At 36.6% G+C, this 17,736-nt stretch overlaps 1 protein-coding gene across 2 annotated transcripts; it reads left to right on the forward strand.

Annotated features, from left to right (window-relative positions):
* cd226 (CD226 molecule) lies at positions 1-16,799 on the forward strand. 2 transcript variants are annotated; one of them, XM_053488336.1, is made up of 6 exons: positions 1-142; positions 6,900-7,226; positions 8,395-8,736; positions 10,481-10,583; positions 12,949-13,003; positions 15,540-16,799. In XM_053488336.1, exons 1-6 carry the CDS (start codon positions 76-78, stop codon positions 15,669-15,671), a joined length of 1,026 nt encoding a protein of 341 aa, XP_053344311.1. In that variant the 5' UTR covers positions 1-75; the 3' UTR covers positions 15,672-16,799. The 2 variants fall into 2 exon arrangements, with proteins under 2 accessions (XP_053344311.1, XP_053344312.1); XM_053488337.1 differs by having other exon boundaries at positions 16,649-16,799.
* Positions 16,800-17,736: the final 937 nt, after the last annotated feature.

The following is a 17,736-nucleotide window of genomic DNA, read 5'->3' on the forward strand; positions in this document are numbered from 1 at the left end:
TGTCTCTGAACAGGAAGTCGTGCTTTTCGTGTCTCCCCCGTCAATGCTGCATTCATTTTCACTCAGACTGTGACGATGGAGGCTGTACAAAAGGATAACTGGTACTTCGTGGCACTTCTAATTTCTCTCTCTTTTCTCAAAGGTACTGTACTGCTGATTTAATTTTAACGATATATATTTATACGAAAAAAATGTGGTGTGGTATCAATCAATAGTTAAATAAATAAAAATACATAATACCTACAGAGAATGCTGGAAGTTCTACATGTATTACTAAAGTGAACTAGATTTCTTTAGTACAATAACTCATTAGCTTAATTGTATTTTTTTGTCTCTCTCTTTATATTCATGTTATTTTAAATGGTAAATTCAGTATGTTTTTAATAAAATGTTCTCAACAAACTGCCCACTACTGTAACTCACTTGCTAAAGATTTATTATTGCACCACATGCTAATCACAATGTCTTAACCTATTCACATTTTTTTCTAAAAATTGTAAGTCTAAGAATTAAGTCTGCTACATTTTTAAACTTAATATACAAAAAAAATTATTATACATTTTAATATATCCATAACGTAACATTTACCCATATCAACATAGATTTGTTATTAAGGAATTTTCCAGGCCAATTTATTAGTATATTTTATAGCAATGTCATTTATTTAATTGGTTACCTCTTTTGTGTATGGGTATTACATTTGTGTATGGGTATTACATTTGTGTATGGGTATTACATTGAGTGTTTAGCTATGTGTTTAGCTATCTATCTGGTATCAATCTGATATTCAATACCTTATTGAACACTTTAAACTTGAACATAAAAACTTGTACTCAATTTTACTCAAACAACTTTACATATTTAAATTTATAGCATTACTGTGGGGGAAACAGCTTTGAGAGAGAGAACACATATTTACACCTCTTATTAAACATGCAACAACAAAAAATAATCTTTGTTCAATGTTTAAAAAATATATACATGTATATAAACTGTAACTAAGGGAATGATTTGTCCATCAATATATATTAAAAAAGTTATCAATTAGCAAATTGCCCTTTGTCATGGCAAATCTGTTGTGAACTATGCCAATTCGTACCAATTTTCTAAACACAAACCCAACAACTACCTGAGTATTAAAGGAGCAAAAATGTTTATTGCAACCAAAAGTAAATGGACTGGCCAGCCAGAGGACAACAGACACCCCACAAAAATTCTGCAAGATCCCCTCACTTCCCTAATTTTACATGGTTTATACAGTATACCTTCACTTAGCAATTCCATCATTTTTTGCCCCTCCTTACTGTAAGTCAAATAGTTACTTAATATTCATTAGATGTAAGCTACTTTTGTTCAGGTCAGATTGATGTGGCACCTCCGCATTATGTAATTTTTTCCCTCTCATCTCATATTTATTCATGTCTGGGTCAGCCTAAAAGATATTGTTTTAATTTAATTAAGTTTGGTTTGTTCCTGTTTTAACCAGACTATTGACCACTGCTGGTGAAGACTTGGGTTTTTGTCGGAAAAAGTTTTAAGCTTTTTCTAAGATGCATAATAATCTTATTCATATTTTCCTATTCCTATTCAAGAACTTTCCTTAAAGTTATTGAAATAGTTTATTGGTTTATTTTTATTTTTATTATACTTTATTTATTAATTCTTTTTATGATCTTTAAATTATAAAGAATAATTATTGGACTTAAGTACAGTTAGGGTCTATATGATTAATTTTGTCAACGCTTGATTGCATTAGGTTTTGTTATTTTAAATATTGTTTTTATTGCATAATAATTATAAAAAAAAATTTATTTAAAAGACTGATCATTAATAATCTGATTCATAAAATAATCCTATTCTTCTTAAAACATATTTCAATTATTAACCTATATAATTTTAAACATTGACGTTTGATAATATACTTATACATTATGGATTAGTAATTATAGTTATATTAATGAATTCATTAATATTCAAAAAGTTACAATCTTCACTGATAATTTTTGGGTATGTAGTATAATATAAAGTGTAGTAAGGGATAGTAATGGATTTAATTATTAACTATTGATCCCTTTGTTTTTTAGCTTTAAAACGGGAAGTCTGGCTATCTGTGCTGCGTGTCCAGAAAAAACGGAACTGAAAGTTATTTCTGCACTTTTCCATTATGATCTGCCTGCTTTAAAGTTCCTTATTTCTTGCTCTCTGTGTGTACGGGTTGTTCTTGGGTCTCACTTCGCATACTTTTTTTTGATTATCATTAGTTATAAGTAAACAGCTATACAATAAAATTAAAAGGAGTAAATGTTATTAGTATTATTATTTCTTCTAGTTTTTTTTTTCTAGTTTTCTTCTCAGAGGCCTTCTGGGTATTTAGTACTTTCCACGCCTTTCACAAATAATAATAATTTTGTTAATAAAAGTCGGCTTACTGTTGTTTTATTGTTTTCCTATAACATGATGCCTTCTATATGTTTTATTTTTTTCCTTTTGACTATATTAAAAAGGAATCCAAGAAAATCCATTCCAATGTAGATTGAATACAGAATTCAATCAGCTTTGTGGAACCAACAGGTTAGTCTAGGGTGAGTGCAAGAGCAATAACAGTATAAGATTGCAGGTTGATTTGCTTGGGATGATGGTGGATGAGTGTCACCGAAGGTAGGGGGTACTGTTTTTTTAATGTTTTTTTGATCACATCAGCAGTACTGGCATTTTCTCAGTAGCCGAGTTTCCTTTCTGTTTAGACATGTTCTAAATTCCGGTTTACCTGCTAATGTCACATCACCTTACTGTTTGTCTACTCCGTCAGAATGATGTGTGACAGAAGTCATTAAACCACGTTCAAGATGTTGAAGCCAGCTTGGTAGAAAATAATTTGTGTGTTAAGCCACACAGTGACCTATGTCACTAAAATGTATAGTGATGTATAGTAGTAAGAGTAATAAGTTGGGCAAAGGTTCACATAACTTGGTTTGTGTGATGCTTGAATCTGGATGATTCCGATCATCTGACTCTTTTTAAATCACAAATCACAATGTTTTTAAGGTGAGCTATAAAAAGGGAGGTTAATATTACATTTTGGGTTCCATCCATCTTCTATATACTGTATCTATTATAGAGGTCATGGAACACTTACAGAACAGTGAAGAAGTTATGGAAAACTTACAATAAAGCAAGGAACTTTTGGCTATTGTTTTGAATGAAAACAACAGATGTTTTAATTTATTTCCTATTTTTCTATTTTCCATGTACAGTTTTTTTTTTTTTAAGTAAGAAAGTATTGAAATAATAATAATAATAATAATAATAATAATAGGGTATATATAACACACTTTTATATATATATATATATACAGTACACACACATATATACACATAAATATATATATGTATATATATATATACATATTATACACACACACACACACACTACACCACTAGTATTAGTACACAATAACATGCGTCAGGACGTGCTGTCCAAAAACTGATTTCTATAACAGCACATACCACATTTGTTATTCATCTTATACCAGTCATTTTCTAATTATGATAATTTGTATGTCAATATGAAATGACACATCACAACTATTATTCCTCTTTTTTTCCACTGCCTGGCAGTGTATTTTAATGGTCATAATAAAAAAAAAAGAAAGAAAATGGTAAAAATGTCAAAATGTAGAGCACACAATATGGAAATGTTCTCACTTTCATTTTTAAACATAACTATTGTTTTTACTGTTGATTTTTTTCTTTTAACCACGCAACTTTACCAAGTGTTTAATTGATTTCCATGTAAGTGATTTTTTTTTCCGACCACGTTTCTTCCACAAAGCTGACAGTTCAGCAATATCCCTTCAGGTTTTTGTTAAAAAGGTTTTTAACCCTTAATTTCCAGTAAATTGAAATATGTTTAGTTGTCTTCTTTACTTGATGCAGTATAATGAATTGGGCTTATTTATTTATTTATTTATTTTCGCCAGGCAGTGTATAAACCTTTCATTTATGTTATAGCCTGACCTGTGCTTAAAGCTGCTTTTGTAAGAAAAGTAATTCATACCCTCTTATTCAACCATGCAGGGGTATACATAATGTTGTGTACAAAGGTTGATCTGAATGTTACTTTTAAAACAACCGCTTGATATATTAGCAGGTCTATATTTGTGATGGGGTGGATTCAGTGCCTCCAACAAATATAACAAAAAAAAAAGTTTTTTTCATTTAGCTGTTTTGCAAGTCAAATTTCTGTTCCTTATAAAGATTTTTTTTTTTTTTACAGAAATTTAATGAAATCTACAGTGGGGGAAATAAGTATTTGATCCCCTACAGATTTTCTAAGTTTGCCCACTTACGAAAAAAAGAAAGGTTCTATAATTTTTATCATAGGTTTATGGTAAAGGATTGAGACAGAATATCAACTAAAAATCCAGAAAAAGCACACGATACAAATGTTATGAATTAAGTTGCATTTAAATGAGGGAAATAAATATTTGATCCCCAAACAAAACATGACTTAGTACTTGGTAGAGAAACCCTTGCTGGAAAGCATCTTGGGATGCATTTTGATCCACTATTCTTACAGATTTCCTCAAAATGTTTAAGGTTTCTTGCCTGTTGCTTGGCAACTCGAAGTTACAGCTCTCCCCGTGAATTTCCTATTGGATTAATACTAGCTAGACCACTCCATGACCTTAATGTGCTTATTCTTGAGCCACTCCTAAGTTCCCTTGGCAGTATGTTTGGGGTCATTTTCATGCTGGAAGACCCATCCACGACCCATCTTCAGGGGGTTCTCATCCAAATTTTTACAACACATGGCCTCATCCATTGGCCCCTCAATGCAGCAAAGTCAATCTGTACCTTCAGCAGAGAAACAGACCCAAAGCATAATGTTTCCACCTCCGTGCTTGACTGTAGGGACTGTGGTGTTCTTAGTGTCATAGTTAGCATTTTCCTTCCTCCAAAAACAGCAAGTCAAGTTGATGACAAAGAGCTAAATTTTGGTCTCATCTGACCACAGCAGTTCATCCCAATCTTTCTCTGTTCATTGGTAAACCTCAGACTGGACTGTACATGTGTCTTCTTGAGGAGGGGAAGCCTTGCTGCGCTGAAGGATTTTAATCCATGCATGCGTATTGTGTTACCTATGGTTTGGTTGGTGACTGTGCTCCCAACTGCCTTGAGATCACTCACAAGCTCCTCCCGTGTAGTCCTGGGCTGGTCTCCCATTTTTCTCATGATTATTCTTACTCCATGAGATGAAATCTTGCATATAGGGCCATTAATGGTTACTTTGTATTTCTCCATTTGTAAATAATCGCTCCAGCAGTTGTCTCCTTCTCACCAAGCTTCTAGCTGATGGTCTTGTGGCCCATTCCAGCCTTGTGCGGGTCTAAAATCTTGTTCCTGACTTGCTTCGAAAGCTCTTTGGTCTTGCCGAATGTGGTGAGGTTTTAATGGACGATAGAGATTTTGTGGACAGGTAGCTTTTATACACATACCACATTGTTGTTAGGTCTTAAATTAATATGTGTACCACAAGAGCACATAACCAGTCTGTGAGAGGCAGAATTACTGTTGGTTGCTTGGGGATCAAATACTTATTTCCCTCATTGAAATGCAACTTAATTCATAACATTTGTATCATGTGCTTTTTCTGGATTTTTGGTTGATATTTCGTTCAATCCTTTACCATAAACCTATAATAATAATTATAGACAATTCATATCTTTGTAAGTGGGCAAACTTAGAAAATCTGTAGGGGATCAAATACTTATTTCCCTCACTATATTACTTAGTTGTCATCAAAATATATTTTGAAATGTCTGATAAATTGATACATTGTTAATATTCCCCAAAACTCTTGGTTTACAATCACATTTTGCACATTCTGTAAATCCTGTGTAATTGATATATATATATATATATATATATAAATTCAATCGTATTTTGTCATTTTTGTAAGTTAGTACTGTATGTATATGTAGTAATTAACCCTTAGAGGTCTGAGGCCTTTCTAAAGACCTGCAGTGATTCAGCGCTCTTCTTAAATTTGTGTAAATTTAAAATCTTTATCAGTATAGTAGCCAATACATTTTCCCTTATTTATGTAGAGCACAATCTGGGCTATTATAATGTGGCTGATAGAAATATGTCAGATTTATGTGCAACTTTTAAACTTATGTCAAATTGCACACACAAAAAACTACAATTTCTAACTCTAAAAATAAGAATAAACAAACCTGGCAGATGTTTTGCCACACGCTTCAGTTTTGAACACGGAACTGAGTTCATGAAAGTGTTGGGTGTGTCCATAGCAAAACAACATTCAGAAAGCCCTTTTATTTGGGATAAAGTGACTGTTGAGCAGAACCTCTGGGTACACTATATTACCAAATGTATTCGCTCGCCTGCCTTCACATCCTTATGAGTAACATCTAATACTTAATCCATAGGGTTTAATATGATGACCCACGGCTTCTAGTCCAACATCAGTGTTTGACTGGAAAATTACCCATAAACTCCCTCCTAAACCTTGTGGAAATCCTATCCAGAAGAGTTGAAGCTGTTATAACTTTAAAGGGGGCGGGGCCAGCATCATATTAAACCCTATGGATTAAGAATTGGATGTTACTTAAGTTAATATGCATGTAAGGGCAGGCGCGCAAATACTTTTGGCAATATAATGTATTTATTATACTGTATGTATACCTTTAATTATTAATGTATATTCCAACTTGGATTTTTACATTTATATATATATATATATATATATATATATATATATGAATACTTACAGTATAATCACTTGAATATGTATTCATGTCTCTTAGTTAAAGGTCTGCAGTTTAAAAGACATTTTATTAAATAACCATTAATCTATCTGTATTTGTCCCTGTCAGTTTCGGAGCAGCTGAAGTCCCCGAGCAGCACGGTGACACTTCAGAATGGGATGCTGTTGAACTGCACATGTCCCTGGACTGGTAAACTGGTCATGGTGACATGGACTAAGGGAGTTAATTCGTCTCCCCTCGCTGTTTATCACCCCGATTACGGCGTCAATTTTAATTCTGCTTATGACGGTAGAGTCGAGTTCATCAATATATCGGCCATGGATGGCAGCATCAGAGTAACGAACGTTACCGAAGAAGACGAGGGTGTGTATCAGTGTTCAATGCAGACGTTTCCTCAAGGGTCATGGAGCAAAGAAACACTGGTGAAAAAACAAGGTATAACAAATGAGAATCATCATCATCTTGCCATGGTCATTTGGTATTTAATTTTGTTTTTGCTTGTTTTAGTGTTTATTAGACAATATTTTATCATTTTGTTTTCCAGAAAAAATCAGATCTTCAGATATTTTGATTATTTATCATCATTCATGCCTGATCAAGTTATTTTAGTACTTTAACAACATTTATCATGATAATCTGGATTTCTGGTTTTAAATATGGATTATGGGTAACAAAGCACGCGGTGGCTCAAACGATTAAGGCTGTGGGTTACCGATCGGAATGTAGGGGGTTCGAGCCCCAGCACCGCCAAGCTGCGACTGTTGAGCCCTTGAGCAAGGCCCTTAATCTGGCTGACCCTGCACTCTGACCCCAGTTTCCTACTTGGGATATGGGAAAAATAATTTCACTGTTCTGTAACATTTATTTATTTAATTTATGGTATTGCTTAGGGTATTTCATAAGCAAAATGAGCAAAATTTATATCTGCATATTTTGGACTTATTTTTACACTGATCAGCCATAATATTACTGTACGTGTTGCAATATTACAATGGTTGCTGGAAGTGGATGGGATATATACGGCAGCAAGGGAACATTTTGACCATGAAGTTGATGAGTTGGCAGGAAAAAAAGTGGGCAAGAAATGGGAGCCACAATTTTTTGCAAGAGCCAAATTGTGATGGTGCAGGTCTTGTGGGATGTTCCTGGTTTGGTCAGGACATACCAAAAGTGGTCCAGGGAAAGAAATCTTAACATTGTAGTTAAGCTAAAGGTAGCTTAACTACAGCTCTAGTAGCTTATTGTGACTCAGGTAAGTACAGTTTGCATGTTCTAACCCCCAGCCAGGCTCCCTTTGTTCCGCCTATTTGCCAAGAAGCTGTTGGATTAACCAGGGTTTTGGCAGAGTCAGTTCCTGCCAAGATGGCGATGAACTTTAAAACCGCTTTTTAGAAAACCTAAAGGTGACGTCAGATTGTTTGTTCACGTCTGTGGTTAGGGGGTGATATCATAATCAGGTTTTAGAATGCACTGGTGGATTATTATCATCCTGTAAATGATTATCTAGCTCTAATCCAGTATTAAGCATTACAACCTCTGTAAATATGTACAGTAGTAAAGAAAAATATCTTTAACATATTTGTCGTTTCTTTTTTCCCTGCAGTCACCCCCACCTTCTCCCAGAACCCCAACACTACACTTAACGTTTCTGAAAACGAAGGCGTGACCATCAGCTGTAGTCACAATGACCTGGTGGACGAAGTCAGCTTGGAGAGGATAGAGGGAGCGGACGGGACGGGCAGGCTGTTAGCAGTGTGTAGGAAGAACGATGACGTGCAGCAGTTTGTTTCTGGTGTAAAGGTGAACTGCACCGACGAGATGGTGATGGAGGTCCGTTTCAACAGCGTGACCCGAGATGACGCTGGGATTTATCGCTGTAACTTCAGCATGGATGCCGAGGTTTCTACCAGCCTTATCCTGCTCAGGATGTTCTCCAGTCCCAAAGGTTTACAACTGCACAGTACCATGACATGAAGGCAAATGTAGTCCATCAGCTGAGTGATGAGTGTCTGAGTTTTCCATCTTCATTTTGGCATTGGAGCTACAACGCTAATGTTGCATGAAGCTAAGTGCAGGAAGCGTATAGCTACCATATTAGCACTAATACAAATTGGATGTGTAAATTAACACATGCTCGCCTCAAGGCTATGTCACATCCTTTTTTTTCTTTTCTGTTTTGTGGTTAACACTGTATCATACAGCATTAGCATACAGCATTAGCATACCTTTTTAAGATTTGTATGCATTTTGATGCAGTTTGTACAATGCTAAACTCTCACTAATTAGCTCCTGCTATAAACTGCTATACTTTAGTTGCTAGTACTGTATGTTCTTTAGGTTGAGTTTTATGTATGCAGTCATGTATTCAGACCTCGGATGATGAGTCTAACAAGAGTGTGAGTGAAACTTAGTGAAAGTTGTGCTAAAGTATAAAGCATAAAACACTTTATGGTGGCCAAAGAAAAAATATTTATAAAATAAATATGAAGGACGTTCAAGTCAAACCGGGACTAATTGCGCAAAATAAAAGAACACAGTTATAGGTAAAAACCTTTATTTCTTAGTATTTCACTAGTGCTTGGATATCAGGTTTTCTCCATGATTGGACTGCTTGCATCCCCTTTGAAACACTGGCCTCCCAGGACTCCCAGGGGATGTGGCAATAACTCCCAGCCGAGCTCCTGTAATGTGCAAATGGTTTTTGTCAATGATCCCCATACTTCCACATGTTATGCGCCAATTTTTAACAATCAGACGATCCACTGGCTAAATGTTCACAGGAAACAGACGCCGTGGACCCCGAGTCACCCCGTCCCTGTATCATAACTCACGGACCTACGTCCTTCTTTATAACATTTGCACCGTTCGAATGTTTTACTGCAGCTAAGAGTCTCATCACCATATTAAGCTTGAAGTCAATCTTCTTCTTTTTTTTTTTTTATGCCTTAATTCACAAGACATTTCTTCACGAGTCCCGGTTTCACTTGAATGACCCTCATACAGTGATGAGTATAAATAATTTAACCATCATTTGTTTCCTGATTTTTTTCTTATTGAATGGTGGCTTGAATGGGGTGAAGTATAAAAACGATAATGATAAAATACCGTTGTGAAGTCATGCATTACATACTTAAAGAGAATGTTGCTAATTTTCAGGAATTATGAAAAAAAAAAAAAGTCTTGCATTTTTCCCCTCGGGTTAAATGATAAGCCGAGCCAATCGACATATGAATCTGGAATGACTGACAGTTGTTGTTTGAACTATTGACTAATACCTTGAAGCCCTGTCCCTATCCTCTCATGCCATGTCAACATCAGCGTTCTGCAATGAAGAACATTTTGAGTTCATTAGTGTGTAATGAAATCTGTCAGTGTGTGTGTGTGTGTGTGTGTGAGAGAGAGAGAAAGGCTTAGCTAACACTAACGTTAGATATATTAAGTACTATATATACAATATGTAATGTTATTGTTATCTTCTATCAATGAGCCACTGCAATTTCCTGGGACAGTGTTTATTTCAATGTCAAATCCACCATTTTGGAAGAAAAAAAGACTAATCTTATCTTATGCACCTTTACATTTAGGTCTCAAATTCTGAATATGGCCTTTAGCCTTACACGAGAGAGAGAGAGAGAAAGAATGACTGGGTCTAAATTACAGTCCAACATCTCTGCCTGCTTTTATTTCAGGTTTCATTGATGTCCAGCACAAGTGGTATATTTACACTGGAGGAGGAGTAGCAGGTGCACTCGTCCTGATGAGCGTCGCACTTTTATTTATGTGGAGAAGCAGGTATGTTACTGCAAGCACTATAGACATCTCTTCTCCCATCCACTTTCGTGAGCGTGAGATGATAATATAATCAATGCCAATCAGATGGCAGCTTAGATATGCAGATACATTTAGCGTGCAGCGCTTCTTTAGGCAGAGGCATTTTGTTGTCCAGAAGGCTGGTCTGACATGACAGGAACTCTCTCTAAGCATATTGAACAGAAAAGCATTTACAGTGGCTACAGTATGAACATGCACATCAGGTTGTAGATGGTAAAAAGCACAGACAATATTTTTCCCTTGACCTTTATGTGCTGAATGGTCATGCTGTTGTAATGAATATCAGCACGGATGTGATGTGGACCTTGAATGTGATATTGCTTTTATACAACAGTTCTACAAACGGCATTTATTATCAACAGACTATGATTCGTTTGTTTATTTAACCAATCATTTTGCTTCTACTGCGACTGGCGGGGCTGGCGATTGACAGTTAAAAGCGGTTAAAGTACAGAAATGTTATATTCTTACTGGTACCAGGTAGTCAAAAGGGAAGAAGAATAAACCCTGGAGGTGGTGGACAGTCCTGATAAGAGATCAAATTTTTATGTGCACTTTTTCTGCTTTAGAATATCAGCGAACTTCCTGGGTTCCAGGGTTGAATCCCAAATGGTGTAAGACTGTGTTATGTACGGTGTACAGTACCCTGTTCCACACAACAAATAGTGTCCTTAATCAGAGGTTAGAGAGGGATTCGGGATTAAGAAACTACTATGATATAATATTATCATATGAGCTTCTGTGACTGATTTTGAATGAGAGTTTTGCAGAGGTTTCCTCTCTTTGCAGTACTGCGGACTGTACCGACCTACAATCACTATGCTTTTGATCGACAGTATAACTAACAATAACTACAGTGGCAAGAAAAAGTATGTGAACCTTTTGGAATTTCATGGTTTTCGTCATAATCTGATCTACATCGAAGCCAAGGGCATTGACAAATATAATATGCCTTAAATATATATATTTTTTAATCTGATCTTTCATGTCGTTATTGAACACCTCAAGAAGGTGAACCCTTGGAATAAACACCTGGTTGAGGATTGTTGTTGGCAACTGGGCACTTCCTGTATCTGTGGATCAGACCTGCACATCGTTCAAGAGGAATTTCAGCCCACACTTCCTGGCTGACCTGCTTTAGCTCCGTCATAATCTTTGGACATCTCATAAGTATGACTCTCTTCAGGTCATTCCATAGCATCTCTACTGGGTTAAGGTCTAAACTCTTGACTTGGTCCCGTGTAGACATCAAGAATTTTTTGATACGCTTGGGAATCCATCTTCCCCTCTATGACTGCAAGCGGGACAGGCTCTGATGCAGCAAAGCAGGCTCAAATCATCGCATTTCCGCCATCGTTCTTTACGGTTGGGTAGATGTCTTCATGATGATATGCAGTGCCCTTTTTATGTAAGATGTAGTGCTGCATGTTCTTTTCAACTAGTTTAATCTCAGTTTCATCAGTGCACAAATATTTTCTTTTTACCAAAACTGCTGTGGAGTGTCTATGTGCTCGTTTGCAAACTGCAGCATTGGTTTTTTTAGTAAGCAGCGGCTTCCTCTGTGGTGGTATGTTTGTCATGTTTTACCCTTCTTCTTCAATGTTTTATGTACTGTAGACTTATGAACACAGATGTCGGCCAGTTCCAATGATGCCTTAGAATCTTTGGCTATCACTCGAGATTGTTCCTTGACCTGACTGAAGAGTCTTTGTTGTGCTCTTTGGGTCATTTTGACTGGATGCCCACTGTTTTGGATGCCCCTTTCCAGATTTATGTAAACCAACAATTCCTAACCATAGATCCTCTGAAAGCTCTTTTTGGTGAGGCACGGCTCACATAAGTGTATTCTTTTTGTGCGATTTTAAAAAGTCTGAGTGGTGTTTACAAAGTAGTTCTTGTCCACACCTCCAAACTCAGACCCCAGGGCCCGTATTCACAAAGTTTCTTAGAATTCTCTTAGAGAGCTCCTATCTTAGCCTAAAAGTCCTAGTTGGGAGTCCTAGACTAAAAGTGATTTAGGAAATTTCCCAGAGCAACTCTGAGTAAGAAAAGTACAAAAACCAATCTTAGTGAGGGGGTGTGGTTGACCCCGTTGCTAGGGAGCAATTCAAGGACTGTAATTGATAAAAAAAAAATAATAACCTCTGACCTCTGTAAAGGTCTTTAAAAGCACTCTATGTGAAAAGAGGTATTTATGATAATAGAACGGACCATGAAAACATGCGTTTGTATATGAAGAAATTGTATAATCATTTAATCTCTTTATTCTAAATAATCGAGTGCACTTTTAAATATCTATTTTAATGTGCTTTCGCTCTTTCTGCAGGAGGAAGGTGAGGAGACTGGAGTACAGGCCCCAGTTACCGACCACCAAAAGACAGGTAAAACACTCAAATTGTTCTGCTTCACTGAGCGTAATAGAGAACCACATCTCACTTAATTTGCACAGTGTCAAGGAATAAAGTACTGCCTTTTTTCTTTCTTTATAAAGACTGCACTAATAGCTACATTGTGAACAGTAAAAGAACGTACGCATATACGACTGTATTCTGTATAAGATGCATCACGATATTTGTACATCATTAATATTCATTATGAGGGACACATCAATACATCACCTTGATTCATATTTGTATTAGTACGTGTTTTAAAGTCATTCCTTAGGCAGAATGCATTGGGCATACAGTATAACCCGAAGATAGCTGTGTCTAAACATAATGATAATGAAGCCGAATCCCATATGAAAGAGGTTCATTTACAGTTCCATTGGCACCCAAGACAACAGGCCAGGACACACCGTGATAATATCACAGCACTGAAGGTGTTGATTAATTTTGTATAACAGCTGCTCTGACAGTAGTATTGACTGTCCAATACCATCTTTTTCTTCTCTCTTGATAAGGAGGATGTGTTGTGCTTAACCTAGCCATCTAAAAAACATCATGCTTAAACAGAGAAACCAATGTTCTTAGGAATGAACAAATAGCTTGTTCATTGCTTAAGGTTAAAATAACGCCATACTGCAGACATGATGATCTCAATCACTGTTCACGTGATGCATGCTGCTCATCTCTTCAAAGCACATCGCTTAGGAGTGTAAGTATTTGTTTGATAGTTTGGGACTGCTGGATATGGCAATCCCCCAACAAAATCCCCCAACAAATTCTGATCCAGTCATTCTGGGTCAGTATCAGACTAATACCGATACTGAATATTGGATCAGCATACAGTAAACATACAGTATAGCGCCATTACCACGTGATTGTGTGGATCTGTTTAAATCTGATTTAAAGTTTAAAACAGCTCTGGATCTGGATAAGAAGGGCTTCTTCAGACTGCTAGTCTCAACATATTCAAATTAAAATCAGATTGCTTTCACATAGTCTAAACAGTTAAATAAAAACAAAAAAAAACAAAAAACCCCACACAAGCACACTAACCTTGTTTTGGCGACCTGAACCATTTTCAGAGTTGGTTTGAAATCAGATTCAAATCTCAGTCTGGATGCTCTACCTGCTGAAATCCGATTTCAAACTGTCCATTATGTCAGCCGCAACCTGATTCGGAAGTTTGTATGTCTGCACCATCACATGATATCGGACATGGATCCATGGGCGAGTGGGAAAATGATGAAAGCAAATAGAGATGATGGAAATATAAAAATGCTTTATTAGTTCATGTGGGTCTTTTTCCTGCTTTTGCTGCTATTACTGCTAAGTACGTAAAAGCCATGCCCTTGAATTCTCCCTGTGGATAAAAATTAACCATCTTTTCTGGATGAGTGGCTGGCTTAACTACAGTGTAGAAATAGAGAACAATAGTCCCTGGACAGAGAGAGAGGATGAAGTGAAATGTCTGATAGCATGCATCAGTACAGGGAAAGCTGGAGGGAATGTGCAGCAACACAGCCATATATTGGGAAATAATGTGCTGCCTGTGAGAGCCTCGGGTGTTATTACCACGACAACCAATGCAGACAGCTAGACAGTATGTCAGATTTGGGCTGCCAGTCTGAACAGATTTGCCAGGGTGGACAGATCAGATTTGCGAAATGAATCAGATTTGCCTACAGTCTGAACAAGGCCTTATTTATTTCTCCTCTCATACAGTGGCGTTTCTTAATCCTTCCTTAATCTTTTTTATTGTTCTTAATTTTGACTGTGATTTGGATTGCTTTCAGTCATTAATATTGAATCAGAGAAAGTGTGTACATACTTTATATTGTAATGAATATATAAGAACATGTATATTTTTCTAAGCTGTGGCTTCATAATTTAGAAATAAATATCATTTAATTCATTAATGTGTTTAGTAATCCACATACTGTACGAAAATTCGGATTAGCTTCACTAACAAGTGGTTTTCTCACATCCATATCCTGTAGCTGTTTAGTTACATTGTGTGCGTTTAGAGAAAGCTCTTACTTTCACTATTAAACATAGCTGTGGTTTTTAAGTGTTTAGGTGAACTCCATTTGTGATTTTTTTTTTCCCTCCACATTTCTTCCACAAAGATGACGAATAATGTGTTGAAACCAAGTTAACCAAGTTCCAGTCATTTCAAATCACATTAGTTGTTTTCTTTCTGAATTGGCAACTGTTTTTTTTTTTTTTTTATTTGTTCTTCAAGTCAAAACTTCCTACTGTACATTTGTAATTTATGAAACTCATCTGACTTTATATAAATGCTCTTGTGAAAATGTACTAATGAACTTATACCTCCCCACCTTTCTAAATGAGATCCAACATACAATAACCACCACATCTGTAACCTTTCCAGCTTCCTCCAGTTGACCATTTAGTGTGTCTTCATAAATCTATGCTTTAAACACATGAATTTCCTACTTTCACTACATTTCCATTACTAATTACAACATTCCCATTATTAACCAACGTAATCTGTTTTTCCTCCACGTAGCATATTTACACTAACGACCAAGGACGAGTGTATGACAGGATGAAAAAGACAACGAGGAACCAAAGAAAGAACAATCCGATATACGTCAACCTTCAACAGGCGAGAGCACAGAAGAAGGGGAAAAGAGGATGAAAGACGACCTTTTCAAGTTTACACTGAAGAGGGGGAAAAAAAAACCCTGCTGAATATGTCATGACCTCATTTGACCTCAGTGATTAGTCTTTGATGGACAGTTAATGAGATCATACTGCCTTTGAGTGAGGAAGGAAGAGACACTGGAAAATGTCCAAGCCACAGGAGGCGTATTATGATTTCATAGAAAGATGAGTTAAAAAAAATATATAAATAATAAAAAGCAACTTCATTTTATGAAACAGATGGGACGCTGATATCCCGTGGCCTCTTGAGATGATGACTTAGCTGCACGTTTAATATTGTACTGATGAATTCCTTCAGTCTAATTAATCAGCAGGTGTTGATTATTTTTCAATAACAGCAGCTCTGAACGGAACCCTTGCTGCCATTCAGATACATTATGGTTGCCATAGTAACGCCACACACCGGCACTTGCGTGGTGGACGCTTTATATAAACGTGTTTTAACGTGTGTATTGATACGATCTGATGCATGGAGAGCTTTATAATTCCTTGGTTTAACAGGAGTTCGCTTGTTTCTCAGATATTCCACAACGTTAAACGCAATGACAAATCAATCAATACAATTGTAATAAATGGCAAATTGCTGTGGTATAAGACGATTCAGGATGTGTGTTAATAGGGTAGTGATGGCATAACTGACATGCTGTCAAGTTACTGTACATCACATCGCCGTGTCCTTGACTGTTACTTTATAACCCCACCCACTTTAGTGTATTATTCCCTAATTATTATAATGCTAACCTAGTTTTCACAAATTCCCAAATGAATGTTTGTGCATCAATTACACTTGGGGAGTTTTTTTTTATTTATTTATATCTATTTCCTTCCCCATGTTCCTCATGTAATCTTTTATTAATTAGACTAATTTTCTACTTTATTATGTGTAACTTTTTTCTCTTTCTGAAACACACTTGAGCCCTATTTAAGCGGCTTTTGCTTTTATACGTACAGAAATGGGGAAACGATCTCTGAAGATGCGGTGATGAGAGAACAACATTTACAGTGTCCGTGGTGGAAGATGAACTGGCTCAATGTGTTAAACTTATTCACAGATTTGAGTTTAAAACAGCTGGCTGTAATGTGAATTATTTGGGTTTTTCGAAATGACCTCATGATGAATAAAAGTGTTTTCGTTACCTTAAAGCCTTCTTTCATTAATAAAAATGTGTACAGTATGTACAGTATTTGCACCCTGGTTCCACATTCCTCCATTTTTTCTTCCAAATTTCCCTCTATCACTCAACAGTTACCAACCCGGTGGGTGAAGGCTACCATGTGCCAACCTTGGCATGTGATATCTGCCCTCTTCTACACAAATGGACTCAGACACTATACCTCCTACCCTAAGAACACAACATAATTTTTAATAAACAATGTCACAAAGCAGCTTTATAGAAATTTTCATTTACAATGTATATTTAAAAAATTTGTAGCTTTAATTCCTAACCAGTCCATTTCAGTTTAACGGTGTAGCTCCTAAATAGCTCATAGCAGTACAAAGTGACTGTTTTTAGTATATACCGATCAGCTGTAACATTAAAACCACCACCAGGTCAGAGGAATAACATTGATTATCAATTATATAGCTGTAAACTGGTGACAGGGTCACGGGCACCCAAGGTTCACCCTTGCCCGTGTGGACAAAAGGCCAACATGTCTGATCAAATCCCACAGAAAAGCCAGTTCTAAAAAAAGTCAACGCTGGCAACAATATAAAGGGACCAGATACGCACTGCACCACGGCCCAGGGTGTACGGGCCCAGCAGGCAAAGAGCCCAAGGTTGTCAACCAGGCCTCCAAACTCCCCAGATGCCAATCCAGTCAATTACCAGACAAAAAGTCTGAACCACAGAGGCCGCATCCTGCAACCCACAACACTCCGCTGCCAATATTCTAGTGCCAGATCCCCCCTCTCTAAGAGCCACGTCCTGAGGAACCAGAGCCGCTCTGGTGGCACAATGTGAACCCAAGTTACAACCTAGCTAGTTTCAATGTTATGGCTGATCAGTGCATCTCTCTACATCATCCCAAAATCTTAC

Source organism: Clarias gariepinus, chromosome 26 (assembly GCF_024256425.1).
Source record: "Clarias gariepinus isolate MV-2021 ecotype Netherlands chromosome 26, CGAR_prim_01v2, whole genome shotgun sequence".
Classification (NCBI taxonomy): Eukaryota; Metazoa; Chordata; class Actinopteri; order Siluriformes; family Clariidae; genus Clarias; species Clarias gariepinus.